The sequence below is a fragment of the Sinocyclocheilus rhinocerous genome, unplaced genomic scaffold (assembly GCF_001515625.1).
Source record: "Sinocyclocheilus rhinocerous isolate Xijiao unplaced genomic scaffold, SAMN03320098_v1.1 scaffold1166, whole genome shotgun sequence".
Classification (NCBI taxonomy): Eukaryota; Metazoa; Chordata; class Actinopteri; order Cypriniformes; family Cyprinidae; genus Sinocyclocheilus; species Sinocyclocheilus rhinocerous.
This window is the reverse complement of record NW_015646356.1, coordinates 259,964-285,896: the sequence shown is the minus strand read 5'-3', so window position 1 is coordinate 285,896 and position 25,933 is coordinate 259,964. Positions and strand designations below refer to the sequence as shown.

The window sequence follows — 25,933 nt, the reverse complement described above, 5'->3', positions numbered from 1 at the left end:
AAAAACATTAAGCAGCACAACTATTTTTAAATGTTTCCAGGACACCAAATCAGCATATTAGAATGATTTCTGAAGGCTCTTGTGACACGGAAGACTGGAGTAATGGCTGCTGAAAATTCAGCTTTGCCATCATGGGAATAAATTATATTTTAAAATGTACTGAAATTAAAAACAGTTTTTCAACAATTTTCAAATTGGAACAATATTTCACAATATTCAGGGCTCTACGCTTACTTTTCTTTTTTCTAACTTAAAAAATGTAGGAGCATGTTCAAAATTTTAGGAGCACCTTCTAATCAATAATCCAAAATTTTATCAAAAAGTAGCCTTCCCATTACAAGGTGATATTTGACTCCTATAACTTTATTAATAGTATGTCATCTTTTCACGCAGTAGTTTCAGTCGCAAATGCGACTGAAATGGTCGCACTGTAGAGCCCTGGTATTAGAGTTTTTACTGTGTTTGTGATTAAATAAATGCTGTCTTGGTGATATCACACAACAACCTTGCTCGTCAGATATAGGCTTACATCCAAGCTCAATCAATTGATTGTGTTTCATCTGGACTGTGCCAGGGAATCGGTTTGAGTGAAAAAATAACACGACTCTAGCAATTCAGCAGTCAGCACTAAGGGGTTGGTATGCAGTAATAAACTCAGAGTTGAGTCCCATAGCAGTAGCATGCAGTAACTAGTGCACATCTGGTCTGCGCTGTCGTGTTGTGCGGCAGTGTGATAAAACCACAGCTGAATTAATGCAGCTGAATTAATGGCATGCAGCCATTGTGGACCAAGATGGCTGCAAAATGCCAGCAAGGCTTCTTGGCTATCCTGAGCTAGAGACACAGAAATCTCTCAACGTGCAAACGCTTTTCAGAACAGGGAATTACATAAAGTGATGCTACTGTCAATGGCCTGATAGACTCGAATGGAAAGAAAAAGAACGGAGGGGTTCAACTGCAAGCTGTTCAGAAATCTTGGCAGAAAATCAGTGCTCCTTCTCACCTCCCTTTGCACAAGCACTCTAGCAAACTACACCCACTGCGGTGTAATTACTTAAGAGAATTAAGCAACAGTGCTCTAAATATATAGTAAAAGAAAAAAATAAACAAATACAAAAGTAGAGAAGCTCACTAGGGGGGAAAGGCACTTCAACTATCTACACTTCAATTTTAGCTTCATTCAAAATCTTCTAAAGTTTGGGACTGACAAGCATATTTACTAACATGAGACACTCAAACTGTTTTGTTCATACACCAGCTTACATTTTATTTGAGCCACTGCTGTATGAACAAATAACTTACGGCAAGCCCTTTTTTATTCCATGTACGATTTATGTATTTATTTAGGCATTGTCATGTCAGCGTCTAAGGATAATTTCCGGGGAAATAAATAAATACATATATACGTAGGTAAAAGTGAGATAAACATACTGATTAAAATATTTGAAAGAAGATATAGGAACAGATAAGCTGGATAAATAATTTACATTCAGAGAGATGCAATCCATATACAGCTTTTTTTTATTTTTAGGAGCACTTGAGATAAATGTGGTTAAGTGTCAATTGGTTTATAAAATACAGTTGTCACTTCGGTTTAATCAAACTGTGTGTCAATGGAACCATATTTAGCACTATGAATCTGGATTGACTGCTGTATTTTGCTGCTATGTGAATGTAGCCTATGAGGGATTCGATTTACAGTACATTCGATATTCATTCTGAATGTCTCTTATTTCAGGGCAAAAATAAAACAGGGACGTCATTTTGGCTGCATGGCAGGAGGCACTGGAATCAGCGGTGGCTGCCAAGAGCAAGGAAGCTTCTTGAACCCTCTTCAAAGGACAGATGCAAAGTTTTTGCTCTAATTAAGGGCAAAGTATTTGCACACTTAAAATGTTCCCGATTCAAAGACGGTAGGCGGTCTAGAATTGGTTTTCTGCTAGACGCAGGCCTTTTTAGACTCTCTCAAAGAATCTTTTTTGACAAAAATCTTCTCTGACACACTTCTCACAGCCTAGCAGCTGATGAAAGGCTATAGATTTTGCTATTAACGTTACCATCTACCACGCCAAATTTAGACTGAATAATATTCTTACATGATGAATATCACGTCCTTTACAGATCAATACCGTTCACTCTGAATGTTATGCTTTGCTCTGTTCACAGAGATACCACAGAGCAGAGAATGCAAACAAGAGGTGCTGTTAGCAAAACAGTAAATCTAGATGCACTACGGCACTTTGTGATTTTACGTAACACTGAAGTGTTTGAATACAATCTCAGCAGAGAGCAACAATCAGAGCTTTTATCTTTGTAGGGGGGAATGTGCTCAAATGATGTAGAATAACAGTCAACAAGTTTGAGGACGGCACACAGGAAGCAGTTATCTGTTTGCAAAACATTCGTTATATATCCTCGAGTAGTACTGTACATGCATGCGAAACGCTACAGATTTCAGCCGTGGCAAAACCTGACGAACAGGTTTTGGTTCAGTCTCAAGAAGCTGTCAGAATCCAAACAGATGGTATTTCTATTAAAATTCCTCTCTGTTCTTATGCATCGGTTTACAAACATACCCGGAGCATACAAATGTGTGATATCAAACGCAACCTGACACATCAATGAACTTCATCTCAAAGAAAATGTTTTAAATAAATCAGCAATATAAACAGAGGCGGTGTAAAATAAGAAAAAGGAAAAACACAGAGCGCTAAGGCATTACAAATCTCCAGCGTTTTTCCAAACTGCATGTCCTTGCCTAGAATGAGGAATGGCATGTCCGCCTAGCGCCTGTGTTTATGGCATCAGGAGAGCTGCTGGGGAAATGGATTACTCCATCATCGTGGAGCAGCGTGTTCATGCGGCAACGTATCGCAACACGGCTCTGTGTAGTCATTTTCACCTGTGAGACGCTCTCTATTCCCTGCTCGCTGCGCCGTTTCCGAACTTTGCTTTTGAATGCACAAAAACGGCATGTTTTTGTTCAGCTTTTGAGCTTTAACAGCAAACAATGGCCCAACAGGCAGCCACGACTCCTTGAAGCGTTAAATACGAAAGAAGTATTTAAACAAAACCTGGAAACTGCGGAAACAAGTTCAAATGACTTTACTACACAAAGTGGAACGGAGCCAATGGTGATACTGACTCGATCACTTGACCTAGTATATTAAACACTCTCTACACAAGAGTGGCGGCTTAGAGAGCGGGTTAAAGAGCTCATTGAGAAAAACACACACATACGGCATGACCCCACGCAGATAGTCAGGAAAGCCGCCATTCGTTGGAGGCTCTCCTAATAGGGGTCAGTGTCCGGCTAAAACCGCACAGATTCCATTTGCTTTAAAGAAGAGGCAGTTGTGCTCCAAGTTAACCTTCTGCTAATAACTGTAAAATAGAAAACGCTGAGCCCGTGAGTGTTATGCTAGTCTTCATACCGCCCATTATAATGTGCTGGTGAGAGCATGTGAAGGGTGCTAATTGAAGTATGTGTCAAGTTCGCAAGTAAAACACATGGCAGGAATTAGTTTCTAAACTGAGTGGCTGAAAGTGGGAATGTGTTGTACGGTTTGAAAACTGGTTCCTAGTTGTGTCTAATTTGATAGCACTGAACCAATTTCATTCGGTAACGGAACATCTTTCGTGTTCTTCTGGAGGAAATTCAGCATAGAGGACATGTGTTAGCAATCACAATACTTCAATGGAGAACAAACAGAAAAAGGATTGGTCGTTAACCACAAGGTAAGACTTGCTGGATTCAAAGACTTGCCTATAAAAAAATTATGCTTGTGTTTTGCCATGAAAAGATAAGAGTTTGGCTCATTTGATTGGTGTTAAAGCGGTTTTCTGAATTTTGATGCACCCCAGTGAACTGAACCTAGCGTTAGCAACACATAGAGCATGGATTCAATTCCCATGGAACACATGAATATGTACATGCATACCTTGGATAATTAAAGCATCTGCCAAATACATCAATTTGGGTGAAATTAAATTTGTGGACCAACCAAATAGAACAAATGATAAAAATAGGCAAAATTAAAGGGAAATATGATTCACGCTACAAATTGTGCATATTTTATACATTAGAATAGGTAAAAAGAAAGATCCCCAAAGCATGCAAAAGAGCACAAGGCACTAAAACCACACTATAACACATTCTGACAATTCACAGAGCAATATACCAGAGGAAATACCTCAAAGAACACGTCAATAAAATATGCGCAACCACACGTGCACTCCATGATATTCCCATGCAGGTATCTCAACAGCCATCAATAGCCTAAGAGCTGAAGTTTCATTCCAGATCTCTCCAGGCTGCAGGGCTCTGATCAAACATAACCAAGGCTGATGGTGAGAATGTCAGGCAGGATTATCACCTGTTTCATTTGCTTGTGCACATTTGAGATATCTGCTCGCCCAGCTCGTTCCACAGCGCGGACACACACTCTGTAACCGAGCACTCTAGGGGTGGGTAAATATTACAGCATGACTGTGCGCAGACCACTGTGCACTTCTGCTCTGAGAAGCAGTTGCTATGCCGGCAGGAAGAGTGAGAACCAATTCAAATTATAGTTCAGCTATGCGGTTCATCTCTGTGCATGAGACTGTAGGATGTGGTATAGAGATGCAAAGTTCAAAGCGCAAATACAACTGCTTGTTCTTTCATGTTAACTTACGTTGAAAAAAACAGGTCTAAGGGTACAAATAATGTTTAAAAATGAGAGACACAGGCCAGTGAAAGACAGTGAAAAACAAACATGCTTGTTTTTTTCAAAATTCATTAAGGATTTACCACCACTGAAACAAACTTTACGTACTTCTGACATCATCAAGGCCACAAAGACAATGAAAAATACTATTAACAAATAAAATTACAGTTTAGCAATCAATATCAAATCTTCAAGTACAATCCAATATGGTTATTTCTGCCACGGAATAGAAAAATAAAAAAGGTAATTGTAATATTTTATCTCACAATTTTGGCTTTACATCTCCCAATTCTGAGTTTCTTTAAGAACTGTGAGATATAAACTTAGAATTGAGAGAAAAAGTCAGAAAGGTTGCAATTACTTTTTTTCTTTTTCCTTTTGATTGATTGATTGATTGATTGATGCAGAAATAACTTCCATAGTCCTACACTTATATTTGTTTTACTCAGAAATATACATAGTAAATTACTGAAGCTTAATGGTTTGCAATTGTTGTTTCATGTAATTTTTTACAACAATCTAGTGGATAGAAAAAGAAAAATACTATTTTGTGACAGAAAACAAACTGTTCAGACCACTTTGTGAAATAACTGTAAATTTTACAGCTGTTTGGCTTTGTGCATTGACTGAGTGATATATGAGTAAAGGGCCACAATGAGTAAGGATGTGTTACAGTAAAACTCAAGAAGCGAGGCTGTTAACCTTGTGGTTTAGGAGGGGGAGAGCGTGAAACCCCTTCCACACATGGTGTCTGAGTGCAGGGATATTTTCTTCAGGGTCAGAGCTGTATAACACCACAGGCCTGAGTATCAGTTAGTGGAATGAAAGAGATAAAGCTACAAAATTGTCAAAGGACAAGCAGGCCAGCTTCAACTAGCAAGATGGAGGACAAAAATGCTTGATAAAAAACAATAAATCAGAAACCTGCTCTGGGTTTTTCTCAGAAAACAGCCCAAATCAATTCAATCCTCCTTAAGACCTCAAGAAAAAATAGAGAGAAAACCATAAGACACTGGACAGTGATGTAGCCTTCTTAGTAGGAGCGTGACTCTTCTGCTAAACACCAAGGCGTTTACAAGCAAAACTTTCATCTTCTAAGCGCTAAGCACAAAATCTGTGACTAATATCTCTTCCACTTGTCTTTTTATGCTTGCCCATGTTGTTATGTTTTGTTGAGGACAGGGATACATCTATAGTAGCCTAATATCGGTCTAAGTACCCTTCATCCTCCCTGTAAGCCCTTCTGTCTCCTGTACACAGCAAATTTGAAAGTGTTAAATTAACACTCACAGTGAAAAAATTAACACTTTTTCGGGGTTTATATAGGTCCACACTAAATAGAGTTAAACTAACACTTTAAATAGTGTTACTTTTTTTACACTTGCATTGAGTAAAAACAACACTGTAAGTGTTCACCATTAACACCATTAGTGTTTTCCCTCCCCCTCATTTACACCAAGTTAGTGTTGAAACTACACTACGTGTGTCAATATCTTAACACCAAGAGACTTATTTCCACACTAATATAGTGTTCATACTAACCCTGATTAAGGTAATTAAGTGTAATCTGTATTCGACTAAAAATACCTGTGCATTCGGTGTAAAAAAATAAATAAATAAAAAAGTCAACATGCTGTATCAGTTTGAAATTTTATTTTTAACACAGATGTAACTATTACACCAACACAAAAAAAGGCACCATATATTAACCATCATCTAACCCATATAAACACTGCAGATCAAAAGGCCTGTAGAACAAGCTGTTGGCTTTTGACACCAGGGCTTTCTCGTAGGACAGGTTGAAGACATAGTGAACTTTAAAAAGTTCAAAGGCACTCAAGGAGCTGGTTCCAACGCAAGGGATGAGGCGCTTGTCCACAACGACGTAAAAGTGGTTGATCCTGCCCTTACTCCTTCCTGATCTCAGTAGGAATGGCTGGTGGCCCTCCCTCCTGCCGAGACGGCCTTCAATACTGGTGCAGGACTGAAAAAAAGCACAAATTAGATTAAATAAACCAGGAAAAAATAAATAAATAAATAAAAAACACTAATTACAATGTGAAATGAAATGCATAATTAAAAATTAACACCTATATAACACATCTTAACTCAATACGTGCCAAACAAAACCAGTTGATATCATGCTTTGTGTATTACAGTGAAAGGAAAACGTCATTAAATGAATTTTCTCACCCTTTTCTCATGCATGCATCTCCTTCAAGTTGTTGCACATCATCTATCCTTCTTCGTCGACTTGGTCCTCCACTTTCAGTCATCTCCAAGCCAACACGTTTTGGGTTCTTCCTCGACAAATGTCCAAGGCATAAGTTTCCTGCTGTTTGCGGGTGGGGATCCCTCCTTCAATGTAAAAAAAAAAAAAGTTAATGCTAAACTTAACATTGTTTTCTACACCAATTGACACAGCTGTGTGTATTTCTTGCATTTGAGCACTGAAGTCTTACCCATGAATTGCCGTCATGTGACTGATAACAATATTAACAAGCTGACGTCTGGTGCTTTACAATAAGGTTTCATTAGTTAACATGGACTAAGAATGCACAATACTTCTACAGCATTTAATAATCTTAGTTAATGTTAATCTCAACATTTCCTAATACACTATAAAAATCAAAAGTTGTATCTGTAAACATGAATGCACTATGAACTAAAATGAACAAACAGTTCTACTTTTAACTAATACTAAAGTTAGTCATTGTTAGTTTGCACATTAATTAATTAATGTTAACAAATGAGACCTTATTGTAAAGTGTTAGCATACACAAGCACTGTGGGCTTATACCGCAAGCATAATTCCTATATGACTACGTACATTTCTAAGCAGTAGAACAAGATTCTTAGCTTACCTTCAGTGAGAAAGTTTTGGAACCTACTATCGCTGTGCAGTTTTACAAATTTCTTCACGCCTTGATGAACATGAAAGCTGTTGGTCAAGAAAAATGCAAATTATGACTTTGTTAATATTAAAGAAAGTCCAGCGAGCCGCTGTGGTCAAAAGCTCAATTTGTCACCCCACAAATGTTAACGTTACATTAAATGCTGCGTTATTTGCGTTAATTTAACTCATTAAACAGTCAAGTTACACAAATCACAGAAACGACCCTGTTATCTACCCCAGATTCTCAAATATAAGAAAACTTACGTTTAAAACGGCTAACTAACAAACAATGCCATTCTTACCTCAATTTGCTTGCTAACAAGTGGTGCAGCTAAATGGCCTCGATATCCTGTCGGTGGTCTGTCGCGTTATCTGAAAAGAAATACTGTTAGCACTCTGGCAATGTTGAGAAATGTACTAATATTATTCTGAATGGTGAGAAACGTAAACTAAACATGAAAATTGGTCAATTTAAGTGGTTATAAAATATTATACCTGTTTGAACACTGTCCTCTCCTCGTGGTTGTCCGCCATTAATCAAAAAGGAAATAATGTGCAAGGACCGGAAATTGGATCAACTCATCACCAGTGTCAATTATGTCAACTCGCTGTAATTACACTGACTCCGACCACTGATTTACACTGCAAGTGTTAATGCCATTCAAATCAACACCAGAATCAACACTTTTTAACTCTGATAAATTAACACCATAAAAACAACTCTAAACAACACTGGATATTTTGCTGTGTAGGCACTTGTGCTGAGCATAAAGCCTGAGTGTTAGAATGTTTCCACTTCTTTAATCAATGGGGATCTGACTGTCTTGATTCAGGGTACATCTGAAGTATATAAATATCTGCTGGCAGTGGCAAGTCTGGCTGCTTTTTGTCCCCTTTGCTTCCTTGCATTTTTTTCTCTCCCTCCATCCCCCTCTTGTCTTCCTGGGGTGCTAAATGTAATCATTCATCCACTAGATGCACTCTGCAAGAGTGACATGAAGCATGAGGACTTTTGAGGGAAGATAAAAACAGACAGAGAAACTCTACAGAACGGGGGGTGGGGACGCAAAACAATTAGAGCCCCATCAGCAGAGAGATTTTTCCCTACTGTTTATCCTCATTAGCAAACGTGCGGCTGAGGCCTTGTCCCCTCTCCGAACACATTTCTTTTGTTTGCTGAATCGAAGGAGTTTTTTCATCTATTATGATTACAATGGATAATTTAAAATCCCCAGTGCAAATCCGTTAAATGCTTAGGGGGTACCGCACGTCTCGGATTGTCATTGGTGGATACATTATATTCTGCCCTTGGTAGGAATCGAATCATTATGTAGACACGCATACACATATATGCACTTGTGTAGACGTGCACACACCTTCTTCCTCTGCCTCTAGCTGTCACCAGATTTAATCAGCAGCTACAGTCAATAAGTTTTATCACTCAAAGCCTCAGATAAGCACCAGCATGTGGAGAAAATTTTTTGACATAATTTGCCCCCAGAATGAATTAGGAAACTGATGTGAGAACATCTACACGAATGAAAGAGCGGGTGTGAGGTAATAAATGACATGCACTTTAAAAGATTTCTTCAAAATGCAAAAAGGTTTACAATAAATGTACTTTTATTCTTGATTCTGGCATGCTAAATTTGAATGCTTTTATCCAGAGGCCATAGATTAATGCAAGACTATCAATCCTCTCAATGTCTGTTATCATAAAAAAGTAAATAAAAAAAGTCAGCCACTCCAAAAGAAAAAAAAAAGACAAACAAATGTTTCTAAACTAGAACAAAACCATATCAGTTTATTAAAAACCTCAGATAATATCACAAGATTAAAGTGCCACTTATAACCATTAAAGCTCTTTTAAATTCAAGAATCTATGGAATTTACATAATGCGGCAAACGTAACTATATCTATAGAGCCATCAATACCATTTTAATGACGCCTTCAGGAAATATTCATTATGTTTTTTACTATCAAACTGTGCATAATGGGGGTTATTTTAATAAGTTGCACTAAAAAAAAGACAGAGACACAGAAGTGATAGAGAAATAGAAACCTGTAGGCCCAAATGCCTAAGAAAAGATATACCACTGACCTAATCTGCATATGGCTGACAAGAAAATGAGTTACATCTCATCTAAATGTAAATTAAGTGTTTTATGCCTTCAGTAAACAGTTTACGTATCCATGGTCTGTTTTAATTAACCAATTAGAATTTATTACCCGGATACTAAAGATAAGAGCCTTTTTCTTTTTTTTTAATTCATGACAGCTGTCTAAAGGGAGAAAGAAACAAGAAACAAATTTGCTGGCAGAGAAAAGGAACTTGAGTGATATCTTGGCTTTTAAGTAAGACACATTTGCTTGAAATCCCATAGATGGTGCGTTCCTGGATTGAAAGCTTGTATGTAGCAGCCACAGTGTACATATCAGTGTTGGGGAAGCTACTCTAAAACTGTTGCTTAACAAGCTACAAGCTAATCATAATTTGCAGTAGTTAAGCTACACTCATGCTTAGCAATAATTGTAATTAGATACAATACAAGATACAAACATAAAGCAGATAACTAAAGTACACATTTTAATATTTACTAATTAATCTGACTTTTATCAGATTAATCAAACAAATAATAACAGATTAATCAACTATCAAAATAATCATTAACATGAACTTCCTAAACAAAGGTTTCCATAGAACTAGATTTACTAGAATAACTAAAACTTTCACTACTTTAAAAACAGATGAACTAAGTCATGCAACTAAAAAATTCAGTTAAGTTAGTAGCATCACTAGCTTTAGTTAGTTAATCAGCCAACACTAGTATATACTGTATATAAACTGAAACTGCTAATACTGGCTGCACAGCCATTTGTTTTGAAAAAGAGTTTAACTTTTTTTCTCAAAATCTGAGCAAGTTATATCTAATGCATCTATGCTATTATTTTCATTTTTTACGAGCTATCCAAGGGGATATTTTATCCTTTGACTGTGTATTAAATATCATTTCCATTTCCAAGGTGCTGACTTTCACCGTAACAAAGGAGAGGCTGCGAACAGTGAAAAGTTATCACTTGCTGACAGGTGGCTTTCTGACAAATTAGCCCACATCGCCACAAACCTTTACATTTCCACATCTTCTTCAACATAAAGAGAAGAGTGTTTGATTAATGTGCCTAGCTCCGAAAACTTTGCTGAACTATTGCGTCTTAAGTCCTTCAATTGACATGGCGGCTTCAGCTCTCAAAGTCACTTACGTCAAAAGCCCCAATTGTTGCCAAGAAAGTGCCGCTTCCCTTTTGTCAGTGTGTAAGTGGTTAACATAATTTCACTGCAGTGTTGCTTTGCTGAAACAGCAACAGGACATTAATTTGACATTAGCGCTGTAACATCAATTCCTCTCCATTTTCCAACTTGGATAATGCGTTTACTGGAAGCAGATTAATATCTATTCCATAAATCATTCAGAGAATTTGCCGAGCCAGAGACATGGGGGTAATGTCATATATGTTAGCTGATCCTGGTCTTACGGCTGGATGTTCATTAATCAGTGCCTCAGGGTCCTCGGGGGCAGTCAGAGGGGAAAACCGAGAAACTTATAAAACGTCCTGATTATTTATTTATTTATATTGACTTTGGCTCTGTATCTTATGTTAATATTCCATGTCCTTTTATTGCCGCAAAACATCATCCACTCTCGGCTCACAAACATGGCTACCGTCAACATCCTTACGAGGAGCGTCATTGTTTTGATAACAATAATAAACATCTCTATGATGACAGATGGCTCAACTGCTAAAGCACGATGTGAACAGTGTTTATTATTAGTTCTGGTAGAGTTGCTCAGAATCATATTGATTTATCAAGTTACTCTGGAATTGATTCGAAATGGTCAGTCTTACATTTCAGACACTGGCTCCGTAACCAACTGCTTTGTGTCAGCTTAACATTCAACCCAAGCTCACAAGCAACTACCTGATAATACCAGAAAGACTCGCTCCACCTAAAAATTGTACTATTACAGAATATTTCCAAGACCAAAAAATCTATATAAAAAAACCTCCCCACAGGGAGTCTAGCCACAGGCGAGCTCTCTCCCCGCAGAGGGGAGAATTGGTTGGCTGTCAAGAATATGAAAGCTGAGTCTCATCTGCTGGAGACCCTGAAACTAATCTCCCAGCAAAGAATGATATTGTGCCTGTTCCAGCCATACTGATTCACTGTCAATCTGGCCCAAAGCTGCTCTCAGCTGCCCACTTGACCTTGTCACTGCAAAAGCACTTTATTTTCATTACATCACCGCTCATTCAGACCGGCAAAAAGTGCCAAACAAAGGCCATTTACTCAAAGCATGCTACAAAATATCATAACTTACTTTAATTACAGTTTTCAGTGGGTAGACCGACAAGAGCAGTCACTTTCAATTGAAACGCTTCAATTTTTACCCCCTCCATTTAAAAGGGAGATAATTATCCATTAAAAGCCCTGCTCACATGGACAAAAGTCTCTCTCAGGCTGTGCTGCCATATGCTACAATAGTATGGTTTAACAAAAGACACTGCCAATGATTTTCGTACAAACATGTTTGATGACAAGAGATCTACTGCTCTTCTGGGAATTCAAGGGTGTATCACATTTGTAGAGGCATAGATGGTTATCCTAGCTGTTCACCGTATACATTCTTCTAAATCTTTAATTAACTGCCATGTTAACATATTGCTCAATTAAGGTGCTTTTTAATTGATATTCTGTTTATACACTAGATAAATTAGATCATGAACATGTCAGTATTACACGCTTAATATGTTTGTACTCATGAAACTCAGCATATAATGGCAACTTAGTGTTAGTAAATTGCTTAAAAAATATTGGGTGCAGATTCCTTTACCTTTATAAACAATGAATATTTAAAGTGGATTTGATCATCCCCAAAACATAGGTTGATCACTTCATAATGTGTAAATTCTGCTGTGCTTTCGACACTGCTTTAGTCATTTCAACTTCAATAATCTCAGCCAACAATGTAAGTTTGTGCCTGTTTGTCTAAATAATGGAAGATGGGCTGAGTGATAAGAAAAAAATGCTAAGAATGAGTCTTGATTTTTGCAAATCCATCCTGTGCTAATGGTGCAGAAATTGCACTACCGTTTAACAGCTCTGGGTCAGCTCAATGTTTTGTTTTGTTTTTATACTTATTCAGCAAGGATGCATTAAATTGATCAAAAGTGACAGTAAAGACATTTATAATGTTACAACAGATTTTTATTTCAAATAAATGCTGTTCTTGAACAGTAGTGTTCACATAACAGCATGAAAAGGGGGCTAAAAAATACAAATACTCAAGATCTCTCACCACTCTCAAAGCAGGCGTCGAAGATGATATGACCTTTCTTGGGAGGTCCAGTGTATCCTGGAGGGGTGACCATCAGTTTGTTCACATTCCCCATCAAAGCATCCTCTCCCCCCGCTTCATTATCTGCCCCAAAAATTTCAGAAATACATATAGGTGGTGAATGGCCTACAGTTTACAATACCTAAAACACATTCCATTCTAAAACATGAAGGAAATAAATATTTCAGCAATGATAAACTGCCTGTTGATGACTTCAAAATTAATTGGCAATAGTTATACCATATTCCTCTAACACAGCAATTAAAACCTGACATCCAAACAGGGTTGTGGTCTGTGTGAATGACAGAAAACAATGCCAAAAAGTTCTTAATTGAGTCTGAATAATTTTTACACAAACATGAGTTGAAATAGGTCAACAGAAACAAAACCTAAAAATAATAAATGCCAAACAATTAAAGAAATTGTTCAAAAATTTACTCCAATCTCATATTATTTTCTTTCTTAGATTGAACCCAAAAGGAGATCTTATGCAGAATGACAGCACTTACAACAGACACCATTCACTTCCATTGTATGAGAAAAAAAAAAGTCATTAAATTAAAGTGAGAGTTAAAGTGAATGGTGACTAAAGCATTCATTCTGCCGAAGATGAAGTTCATTTAGGGTGAACTAACAATTTAAGTAGTGAATATCCAAAAGACAGACCAATATTATAATTTATTATAAAATTAGTGTAACTTTAAAAATCTTTTATGTCCATATTTAACATTTACAAGCATAATATTAATTTAGATCTGTGTTGTAGAAATAGATAGATAGATAGATAGATAGATAGATAATATTTATACAATATCTTATATTGAATACATTATATGTAGGTGTTATATATGAATATATATATATAGATGTTGAATTCAGCAAATTCTCAAATAAAGGCAGCAGTCTAATCAGATTACTAGTAACCTAGCTTGTACACTAGTAAAGTAGTAAGGATGTAGTCCAGCTAGTAAATACTTGTAAAGCTAGCATAAATAGTAAATGTCTAGTAGGCTATACGTGACCCTGGACCACAAAACCAGTCATAAGTAGCAAAGGCATATTTGTAGCAATAGCCAACAATACATTGTATGGGTAAAACAATTATTGATTTTTCTTTTATGACAAAAATTATTAGGATTTTAAGTAAAGATCGTGTTCCATGAAGATATTGTGTAAATTTCCTACCATAAATATATCAAAACTTAATTTTGTATTAGTAATATGCATTGCTAATAAGTTCATTTGGACAATTTAAAGGCAATTTTCTCAATATTTTGATTTTTTTGCACCCTCAGATTCCAGATTTGCAAATAGTTGTATCTCAGCCAAATACTGTCCTATCCTAACAACCCATATATCAATGGAAAGCTCATTTATTCAGCTTCCAGATCATGTATAAATCTCAATTTCCTTATGACTGGTTTTGCGGTCCAGGGTCGCATGTTTAATCAAGAAATGCACAGCAAAGCTAGGACAATCTCGTAAATATGTAGCAGAGCCAGTAAGTGTAAATATGTCAGTCACCGTATATGGAAGTGTCCACCTTAACAAGGCTGGACTACAAACACACGTGGTGTACCGTTTCATTACTAATGCAGTTATAAGTGAATATTCATCGCAATACATTGACACTTTGTAATGTTTGACACTCCAAATTCCGGAAAGTCACATAAATAAGGTTTATTCGGCTAACGTTAGCAAACAGTCACTGTGTTTACATGGACGAAGCGCTCATATCATGCACATAACAGCGAAATTCGCTCACTATACAAGCACAGACAGTACACAACAACGAGTGTCTGTATTAATGAATCTGTATTAATGTGTTTTCATTTTACACACCAGTATCGAGATGTTCTCTGCTGTTTTCTTCCATCATCCGTCCAGACAATCTCACACCAGCTTGCGACGCTGAAGGAGCGTTTCCAAGACGACGGCGTGCTGCCGCGCTAGAGGAAGGATTTGACGTAACCAGCAGATGTAAGCGCGCGAAAAGTGCACAGCTCCCCCAGCCACACGGATGTCTTCTCACAACGCGCCAAATAATGCTGTGCAGCCCTATAATATAAAGCGTCCAAATGGAGAGGAAATGTCAGCAGTGTTTACACAGACCAAGCCCTTTATTAGCTGCTAATAAAACATGCACTATAACATCCACTATAGTATGCGTTCATGGCTGAAAAAGAAATAAATTGAGGGATTTGTGACTTTAAGTCCATGTCTTTTTGATTTAAAGGGGTCATATGATGCGATTTCAAGTTTTCCTTTCTCTTTGGAGTGTTACAAGCTGATTGTGCATAGATAAGATCCCTGAAGTTGCAAAGACTAAAGTCTCAAAACCAAAGAGATATTCTTTATCAAAGTTAAGACTCTGCCACGCCCCCCTAAAACGGCTCATTCTAACACGCCCCCACATATCTACCACACTATATGGAAATATTTGCATAATGCCACCAAGGAGGGGGCTTTGTAGAAAACGAAGCGTTTGAGAGAGGCGGGGCATATAGGACCTACAATAATGTACAGTATTTGAAAAATAATGTGTTTTTTGAACATTAAAGCATGTCAACATATTCTGTTACACCAAATACACCAAATAATGATCTTTAAAAAAGCATCATATGACCCCTTTAAAGCCATCTATTTGCAAGAGTACGCCTAAAAGTTAAATTTTCTCTTCTGGGAAAACAGTTCAAGAATATGGATCAGCGTTGTAGTATGAGTTCATCTGGAGTCTGAGCCAAAGACCATATTTTCATGATCTTGGTCTTGTCATAGACCTTGACTTTGGATCATTTTGACTTGGTCTTGACTCGGATTCAGCCATCCTCTGGTCTCGGTCTAAGCTCAGACTCAACCTACTCAGGTCATGACTACAATACTGATGTGGATGCTATTTGCAGGTTCGTTTCAAAATAAACTGAGCAATTGAATCCCTTCACAAGGGACCAATTAGCCAAGGGTACATTCACTTCAAGAAAGTAATTTTATCGTTTACGATCATGTGATATCGGGTGACACATCCTGAGGTAACAATTCATTTTGAGGTAATTTATCACAGATATTATGGGATTTAATCCCAACTGTAATATTTGTGAAACATTTTTCTTAAACAATCAAGCACCACAGAACCAGCCAGTTGAAATAAATGTGTAAAAAAGAAGTTTATTATAATGACACACAGAGGCCATATTTAATTCAAATATTTATTTGCCACAGCAATGTTAATCTATAAACATGAACTTTGCGATTACTGTATGTCATCAAGGTAACATTCAGATTTCAGATTCATATTAAAGTGGCAGGAAAGTATGGCTTTGTGTAGGATGTTTCAAATGGCCACATACAGTACTAGACTTCAGTTGCTCTGCCCTTCGCAGTGACTAGGATAGAATGATGCTCACTTTTGAATAGCATTCACCCTCAGAGTCTGTATGAGAAATAAAGAAGGTAAGCACACATCATTTAGGCCTTATATAAATATGAAGAAAAATTACAATCACTAGCTACCTTGAACCTGCTTTTTATTTTTCTTATATTGTGAGGATAAAGATTGTAGTCATCAACCGTCCCTTCAAGTGTCTCATATTTAAAATTGCAATGTCCCTCACAACCGGCACTGGCTGTCTCTCAAGATTGATTAAAGTGTATGGATTCCAGAACAAGTGGAGCATAGCCTATGCCATCAACCACAATCAAATCAGACCTCATTCATTTTCCATTAATAGTGCAGCTTTCTGATTAGCCTGCAAATGAACAACCATATGACTTGCATTTCAGGAGGACACAGGCATTGAGACCCTCAGATGCTAATTTTCAGGTTATGAGCAGAGCAGCGAGTGTCAGAAGCAGATGAAGAGAACTGGGGTCATCCTTAATAAGACAAAATTGGCAATGATTTTTTTCCTCGCGATCATATTTGACGGCAAACTACAACCAGCAGGGCAGTCAGTGTAGTTTGATTGTTTTTAAATAATGAGGAATTGTGCTGCACGGTACACACTTCAAACTGAAAATTGAAAAGCTGTCCTTCATGGTATGTCATTCCCTAACATCTCCAATTATCTGGCTCCATGCCTCCCTGTTTATTTATTGAGACTGTCAATTCGTATTATGAATCGGGCGACAAAAATATAGATCCCCTCCTCGTTCTTTTGTGTCTGTGCATGCTTCAGGATGCACGCGATGCACATCCGTATGCATGTATCTGTGAAGAAGAAAGCAGGAAATAAAATTGTAGGGGAAACAGAATCACAGCAGATATTCCTATGACAATTATGACGTTCCTGCAAAAGCAGAATTTCTTCTCCGCACACTGGTCCTGTCATGCAGTCTGCCAAGTGAACAGATGATTTAATGAACCCATCAATCATAGAATACAAAAGCGAAGTATAGTCCACTTCTTGATCCTCTGATTTTTTAATTGGTTCCCACGAGACACAATGTTTTTCCACATCAAAATAAGTTTTACCCCACAATTATATCTGACTCTGCTGCTAACAATCATGCGAGACGGGTGTGACGCCAATGACTAAGATGGCATTGAGTTAAACATTAAAGATGAGACTTTCTTTTTGGGGTGGAGACATTTGAAGCAAGGGCTATAAGAAGAGTCAACTTGAGTGTTTGTGAGTGTGGGTGTGCGTTTCCAATGTGCTCAACATGTTTTTGGTGGTGTACAGGGAAACCCTTTTCAGACGGACCATGTTGGGACTCCACGCATGAGTCCCTTAGAGTGAATGGCAGGTCATCTGCATGGAACAGACAGCACAGGAGAAGCGGTAGGCTCTGAACAGGCTTTATGAAGACACATAGAGTCACTATGGAGACAGCAATCAGAATCCCCCTGGGACCCCGGCGGACAGAAGAGGGAGAATGAGAGGCAGATGACTCTGGAAATAAGCGGTAGACTCCATGATTCAAGTGACAGCCCATCCCAGTTCTCCATCTCCTGAACGATTTTTAACCAGGTTTGTTATATACGATAAAATCCGGAAAAGGCTACGGTGCTTGACAAATAGAAAATCCTGCAACATCGATAACGCAATTACAGTGAGAGTGAGAAAACGGTGCTCTTTACATGATCCCTCAGTAGCATGCAACACACTGGGTGGATTCTTAACTTCATAAGATTTGCCTATAATGTTATTATTCTAAATGGATTTAGCATTAAAAGTTGCAATGTTGACTCGGTGGAGGTACGAACTGTTCTGTAATAGCATAAAACAAATATGATGCAGTTTTAAGTAATGGCTTATACGCACACATAAACACCCTCTATGACGTAAAAATGGTAGCATTCTCTCTCGTTCTCCAATGCTCTCTCCAGCTCCCTTTTTTTAGTTGGCTTCAGTCCACCCCAACAGATGGGTCGGTGTCAATAGGCTGCTATTAACTGGACACACGCCTCTCATGGGGACTGGAGACCAGATCATACTGTACCATACGCAGTTTTCAAAAAAAGAAGAAAGAAAGAAACAGCTTGTTTTCCTGCAGTCATACCCACTTTCAGCTAACCTCCGCTTTTCACACTCTAGAAACAAAACAGGCTGAAAATGACTTATTCTTGCCTGCTTTGTTATTTTGAGAGAAAAACATATGGTTTTGTGGTTTGTATTGTACCTGAGTTTAGCTGCGTCCGTTGGCATGATGATGATTAGGCTTTGTCGTAGACAATATGATATTTAATATTAAACAATTAATAGTTGATTGTTTAGCACAAAACATCATAATGAATCTTGACTAATTTTATCCATTCTTCTTAATTACAGCTAAACATTTTAAATTAAACATCTTGTGAAAGTCTAATTTAGTATGCATATTGAATATATTTTTTTTAATGGTAAGATTACAGTGCTATGCAGTCATTGGCTGATGGGAATACATCTGCAAGTCTATGACTAAATCAATGAATAACAATGACCTCATGATTGCTCATACTTTTTAAAGTTTGTCTATATAAAAGAATTATAAAGGGACATAAAACAACACATTTTAAAATCTAAAGCCGAACAAAAAAATTAATTAAGTTAAAATAAATATTATGATTTAAATATAATTTGATTACTGCATTAATCTATAAAAAAGGGCTGCACAGAAAATAACCTCACATATGCTGGACAAGAGTCAGGTTATCTGTTATTCTATGCCATTCTCAAACAAAATTAAAGGGTTTGGTTGTTGACGTTTAATTATTGAGAGGACAGGCCATTAATCCTCTGGTTTCTGATATTATGTGGGAACCGGTGTTTATATTTCCATCTAACTATTATTATATTATATTCTTTTCTATCTTTTTTCAATACTTCTGATGAATTATAATAATTATATTTAAGCAAATACCAACACAGCACAACTGGAAGACAAATACTGTCTTTGCAATTTAATAATCAGGCAGTATGTCCATTGTTCATATATATGACTCCAAAAGGTAATTGAACACTTAAGCAACAATGTATAAATTTCACTGCATCAAACACAGTATCAAACCAAACAGCATAAGTGAACAAATGATGCTAGTTCTTTCAGAACTAACCAAGGTCAAGTAATATTAGTAAGAAACAACTTCACACAAGTGCTGCTAGCAGAGTAACCACAGGTGTAGTTCTTTACATGAACTATGGATATGTTCTACTGACATTCGACAACCAGAAAGTATGGTTGTGCAACCCTTCTTTTTCAGTGGCATTTATATATTTACATTCATACGTAAGTGCCCAAGTGCATTTTGGGGGCATTGTAGCTATGTAAACAGTGAATTGGAAGCATTGAATTGTCTACAATTACACCAACGTCTTGCTCTAATGCTATTTTAGAGGAAGAGATGTAAGCAAATATGCTCCGGAAATGATATGCTGACATCTCAGCTGGGGTTTTCTCCGGCTAGGTGCCACTGGTCAGAGTTTTCTTAATGCTATTGGTCTATAAATCATCCCCGTTCCCATACATCAAATGCGGCTGTCGCAAGGCGACTGAGGCGCGGGGGGAGGCGAGAGAGAGGAGAACGGAGGTGAGCGGGTGCCAAAGCGATCATGTGTTCCCCACAAGCAGCAGGAGGAGAGCCGTGAAGCCAAACGGAGAGGAAAAGATGAGCCAGGAAAGGCAGATGTGCCTGTGTCATGTCTGTTATGAACAGTCTTCCCACCTTGTGGTAACACTGTGAACTGTAACTGCAGGAGAGCGTGATCGAGAAATAGAGAGTGGGAGCGAGTGGAGGGTGGGGTGGGGGTAAAGAGAGATAGAGAGAGAGGGAGTGTGAGGAAGGGAGGGAGCAAGGAAGGAGAGAGAAAGAGAAAGGGTGAGGATGGAGAGAGAGAGAGAAAGAGAGAGAGAGAGGAGTTTAAACTAAGAGCTATGTTTTGGGACGAACTAATCTGCTAGAGAGCAGTGTGAGGATCGGAACGCATTGTGCGAGCGAGTGTGTGGAGGACAGATAAGGGAAGAAGCCCGGCAGACCGACTGCTTGTTTTAATGTGCTGACTCTGGGGAGCTAAAAAAAAAAAACATTTGACTCTTCAGTCGTGCGGCGTGAGCCAGGGCACAAGCGCCACATTTAACAGAGGTGCACCAGAAAACACGGGCGCGAGAGAGGAGAAAATACATCCAGCCAGACAGCACATATAGAGGATTTCTCCTTCCTTTTCTTCTTTTTTTTTAATCTGTTCATTTTTCTTTCTTTTTTTTTCTCGGGACTGATTCCCATTTCCAGTAGAGAAAAAGGAGCCGTAGAGCCACGAGAACGCAAAAAAAACCTACCAAAAAGCGACAAGAAACGAAACACCGCCAACAAGATGTTTGAAATCAGCCGAACACTGAATGCTGCTTTGTTGAGCAATGAGGTAAAGGAATTGGATTTTCTTCTTCTGTCACCTCACTTCTCTAAGTGTGTGTTCATTATTCCGTCGTGCGTAACGTTTCTATGTTTTATCAGTGTGTCCCTGCTTCTAAATGTGGCAGCTGACAGGTCTAAATGAATGTGCAGGGATTGAGCATTTAGGTCCAGTTAGACGGCTGCTAGCTGAAGGCAGAACCTCTTTGCTCTCCGGGCGTACTGTAATGGATGAGAGACTAGACTCGCTCTCTCTCCCTCTCCCACGCACAATCATTTCATTTTCTCATTTACTCGAAGCAAGATAGCTGTAACTGCTGAGCTTGCTTGATGACTTGCCCATCTGGGGCTTGCACTGACTGTGTGCGTGCGTGTTTGTGTGTGTGTGTGTAGCGCGAATGTGAACGTAAGCACACGGCTCTCTATCACTGTGGCAGTCCAGTTTTCTCTTTCCTTCCGCCTCTTGCTTTTTTCTTTAGCCTGTATATTTTGTTACCACCTTGGCTAGCATTCTGTTCTCTTCCTCTTCTTTTCTCCTCTTCCCTGTAAACGCGCACCTCGCGAGCAGTGTCTGAAGATGATGGTAAGGTGTTCACAGAACTCGGCAGTAGCCCAGGCGGAAGGCTCCTTCCCAGGCATGGGCTCGCTGCTTTTCCCCCGAGATCCATCCAGCCAACTGGGTGCCAGGGCACTGGGGGTAAGAGGATAGACGGATCCGTCAAACAAACGAATGAGAAAATAGACGTCACAGTAGAATAAGAATACTAAGTTCATTTAGGTAAATGTGTGCAGCCCTTAGGCTTGAATTAACCAATGTTTTTATGCCTCATTGTGTGATGATACGGCCGCCCACTCCGACTAGATCTTTCTATCAGTTAGCCAGAGAGAAAGAGAAAGAGAAAGAGAGAGACAGATTGCGAGAGAAAAAGCAGCTTGTGTTAGTGTATTGTTTGTGTATTCCTGCTCAGAATGTGTTTGTGCAGTGGTGTACTGATGCCTGAAATTGAAAGTGCGCCGCGTGTGTGTGTTGAGTGTGTATGCTTAAAGTCATTTGAGCATAGTGAGGTTAGATGGCTAAAGGACAGATTTTTGTATGTACATTTTGTTTCGGGCATCATTTTGAATTTCAAACAACTTTCCGAATGTGCTGTGCTGGTGCTCTGCAGCCTTTTAGCACAAACGTGCTCGAAAACATGTGAAATAGAAAGCATGTGTCTGATTAGTATTATGTTACCAAACTAACTCAATATATGAATGGCTATTGTAATTATTTCATTTTGTAGCACATTAAAATTTAGTTGTTTTATTTCTCCACTGATAGGTGGCCATAATTGAGCATACTAGTAGATAAATAGCTGGCTACGGCTTTTCCTGATTATAATGAATGTGCTTTTACTCAAGTCTGGAGCTATGAAAGTGGATAACCATCCTTTACGTTCTCGCACAATCATTTCTGATCTTCTACTACAGTCTTGGGGGGGAAGAGAGATGGCTGTATGGGAAAGCCCTGGCTGGCTGGCTGGTGCTGTAAGAGCCGGTCGGTTAAGAATAAATCCCTGACTTGGTGCATTAAATCGACACGAAACTGTGGGTGTCTAATCTGTGATGGGCTCTCGTTCCTCGTCTCCACAAAACAGGATCAGCCTGCCTGCCTGGAGCCGCACCACATTCTCACACAAATCAGACTCATACTGACAGCGCTGGAGCTCCTCTGCCAGTGCACAAACACACACAAGCAAGTGTACATACACACACTGCGATCGCATGCAGCTGGGTGTTCATCGGCAGAGAGAGCAGATTTTTAAATCCTTCTTTGCAACCTTTCTGAGGTGTGTGTACACACTTGCCTTAAAATCCTCCGCAGCTCAGGGATTTGAAACATTTTGCATATTCATCCTGGTGATTCTCAAGCTCTAAGAAGATAGAAAAAAGAAACAAGGCATGTAAAGTCACAACCACAAATATTCTCATTTGAACTACAAAATTTTTACAGGTTAATCAGGAAAATCATTGTCATCTAGCAATCAGTCACTATTTGGCCTGGGAAAGCAGAAAATCTATGCAACATTTAATATATAATGAAAATTAGTGACAGCGATATGTATGCGTCACTAGTTGTTGGGAACCGTGTGATTGCGCAAAGTGATGTTCTAGTTTTTTCACATAGGCAGAACACTGATTCAGTTCACAAAAGTAGAATTTTTATTAAGATGGTATAATGAGAGGTGGTTTCTCTCTGTTTCTCTTTCCACCTTGAAAGACTGTCAACAAACTGTTTTAATGTTCTGCTTCTGCACTTTTCAAGTTAAATATAGAATTGATAGAATAAAACACTGATATATTCTTTTTTTCAGCTGCTATGTCTGGCATCATTTCATCTATTTTTTTTACTGTTATGAAATAACAGTCATTGTACATTGTATGTGATTATTTGTTTTATTTCTGGATATAAAATATACGCTGGCTGATTTTCTTGTTTTTTTTCGCTTCATTTGGATAATAACTTGTTCTGTTTATTCATTTGGGAGCAGGAAAATATGTCTTTATCTCTGCTGGACTGTTTCTTCTCCTAAAAATCTGCATTTGTGACTCACATTTATCCGCAAACACACAACTCACATTTCAGATTGTAATTAACCAGGTTAAATCAGACCATCGTTACAGTGATTAATTGTGCCTTCATTAACTGAAGCCAGATAATTTGCATACATTAAATCATTGTACAGGGAAGAGGTAGAGGTCTGTCTAGGCGTTTTTTGTGAGAGGGAGATTTTATTCTCTTTTCCAGTTCTCTGTCAGTATTTTTTATTTTTTTTACATGCATTAGGTTGCTCTCAGACATCTTGCCGAGCAAAATGACTAGAACGTTCCATCTGGATGCAGCTTTTTCAATTATATTTCTATATGCACAGCATGTGTAGAATTCATATATCAAAGTAATGATTGTATTTTATGATTAAGTAAATCAATCAAGCAATGAAAACACTCAGAGCTAGATCTGAAGATGTTTTTACAAACATGAACTGACATTAAAAGCCAAGCGCAATCATGAGAAGCAATGGATCACTAACAGTGAGATCATTTATTTATCAGCGCGCTTTAACATATACCTATACACAATCTGGAATCATTGAATAAAAATAAAACATTTTATTTGCGAAAGTAGCAAAACAGATGCAGCACATAACAGTAATTATGTTTGATTTTGGTATTCTCGTGCCAAGCACTTTCATGGGTTCTCGAACATCCAGAAGACACTGAAATGATTTCTAATCACGGTTAATAACCGCAGTGTTTTTTTTTTAATTAAGCATGACACATTGCCACTCGAGATACTGCGTTAAGCAGGATATGGTGTGATTTCCAATTATAAAACATTTTTCAGCATTCAGCACAAATGATGGAAAGCTCTGAAATAGCACAAAAGTACAATTACAGGAAAAATGGCACGTTCCGACGAAACTACATCAGATTTGGTAGGGTTGTGGGTATTGATCCAAACACATGCAGATTTGCTATATTAAAAATTTCCAGTGCTGATTGGAGATGCTGTTCATGTGCACACACACACACTCCAGCAGTCCACGGGTTACAGCTGCTCTATGTCAAACGACAGCGTGCTCGCTTTCTAACTTCATTTTTTAGCCATTTTTGAAGGTTACGTTCGCTCCTAAATTCGTTGGAGGGAGCTGAGAAACAAACAGAGATGAGGGGGAGAGGAGAGGGAATTGAAGAGCGATTGGCAAATGTCTGTTGGCAGTGCGAGAGATAGGCAGGGTCATCTCTATTTCACAACAATGATTAGCTCTGCCCATCTGCCGGCTCGTCAGGCTCCTCCTGCTGTGATTGCAGTGTTCTCTGTTCAATGTAGCCCTGGAAATTAGTTCATTTGTGCTGCTCAACCCCAGCCTAACTGTACTGAGAACAGGTGCAGCATTCTACCCCCACACAAAGCCGTAGCAAGCGTGTGTGAATCCTCTACGAGAGCAGCCGAGCAGCAAGTAAAGCAGACTCATCAACTGTGAAAAGATTCACATCTCGCAACACAATGGCAGTAGATTGCAGTGGATCAACTTCCTGTTCAAAAATAAGAACCTTTTTCTCCTTCTAGTAGGATCTCTCCTTATTAGCTTTCACCTCAGAATTCCGACATCAATACCTTTTTACTTCTGTGTATATTTAGCCTGCCACAAAAGCTAAACCTAATATGATACTAGCAATTTATTCTTGCTGTCGAGAATTTTAAGTATTTCCCATCAATATTCTATACAGATTTAATTTCCGACGCCTCAGTCAAGGACAGCCTCAGTCCGTGATTCTGTGCTAGTGTGGAAATGGCAGAGCCATCACACAAAAAGATCTGGAGCCCAGAGCCCTGCAGCTTCAGAGGCTGCAGCTATTGTCAGGGCGCTTTGCCATTTTGGAAGAAAAGGCCGCAAGAATGAGCTATTTAACCTGTGGGTCACTCAACGGTCACTGCGCACACACGCACAAGGCATTCGGGAGAGAATTAGCCACCTTGCACTGCTCAGACTCGCGTGTGTGTGCATGTGTAAATGAGAGTGCAGAAACAGAGACTCCTGTTTCATAAACTAGCGATGCAGGACCACCTGTTTTTAATAGACATACGCCAAATGTTGCACAGAACGGCATCCAAATACTGTGTGAGCATTATGGTGACGCTCTGAGCTCATATGGAATGCAAATAGATGTGAAATTAAGAGAAACTAAACAGCATATTCTGAACTGTGTGAAACCAAAGTAAAAATAGTTGTTGTTGTTGTATTTAAAGGGGTCATATGATGCGATTTCAAGTTTTCCTTTCCCTTTGGAGTGTTACAAGCTCTTGGTGCATAAAGAAGATCTGTAAATTTGTAAAGACTAAAGTCTCAAATCCAAAGAGATATTCTTTATAAAAGTTAAGAGTCAGCCACGCCTACCTAAAACGGCTCGTTCTAACACGCCCCCACATATCTACGTCACTATGTGGAAATATTAGCATAATGCCGCCCAAATGTGCACGCAAAGAAAGAAGGCGTGGTTTCAGGAACAGCAGTAGTGTTGATGCAGCATGTCAGGGAGACGCTGTGATTCAGTGCGAAA

General features: G+C 38.5%; 2 protein-coding genes and 1 long non-coding RNA gene across 8 annotated transcripts in view; 1 reads left to right on the top strand and 2 right to left on the bottom strand.

Moving 5' to 3' along the window:
• LOC107707579 (cytosolic carboxypeptidase 6) overlaps window positions 1-14,913 on the bottom strand; it is a 347,536-nt gene extending 332,623 nt beyond the window's left edge. Inside the window, exons 1-2 of the mRNA XM_016511653.1 lie at window positions 14,845-14,913; window positions 12,964-13,086 (exon numbers count right to left, since the gene is read on the bottom strand). Coding sequence (XP_016367139.1) covers window positions 12,964-13,086; window positions 14,845-14,881 — 160 coding nt within the window. The 5' untranslated portion in view covers window positions 14,882-14,913. The remainder of the gene's footprint in view (window positions 1-12,963; window positions 13,087-14,844) is intronic.
• Window positions 6,435-8,292, bottom strand: LOC107707581 (uncharacterized). 2 transcript variants are annotated; one of them, XR_001636271.1, is made up of 4 exons: window positions 8,101-8,292; window positions 7,908-7,977; window positions 7,574-7,650; window positions 6,435-6,693 (listed from the first exon to the last, which is right to left on the bottom strand). It is a non-coding gene; the product is annotated as an uncharacterized LOC107707581 (long non-coding RNA). The 2 variants fall into 2 exon arrangements; XR_001636270.1 differs by lacking the exon at window positions 6,435-6,693 and adding an exon at window positions 6,909-7,067 and having other exon boundaries at window positions 8,101-8,291.
• A 5,428-nt stretch (window positions 14,914-20,341) lies between the features above and the next one.
• Window positions 20,342-25,933, top strand: part of elavl4 (ELAV like neuron-specific RNA binding protein 4) — an 80,308-nt gene continuing 74,716 nt past the window's right edge. For 4 of the 5 annotated variants that reach the window (XM_016511649.1, XM_016511647.1, XM_016511648.1 and 1 more), the window contains exons 1-2: window positions 20,342-20,840; window positions 21,399-21,527. In XM_016511649.1, the coding sequence (XP_016367135.1) occupies window positions 20,793-20,840; window positions 21,399-21,527 (177 nt within the window). In that variant the 5' untranslated portion in view covers window positions 20,342-20,792. The remainder of the gene's footprint in view (window positions 20,841-21,398; window positions 21,528-25,933) is intronic. The other variant, XM_016511650.1, reaches the window with a different exon arrangement.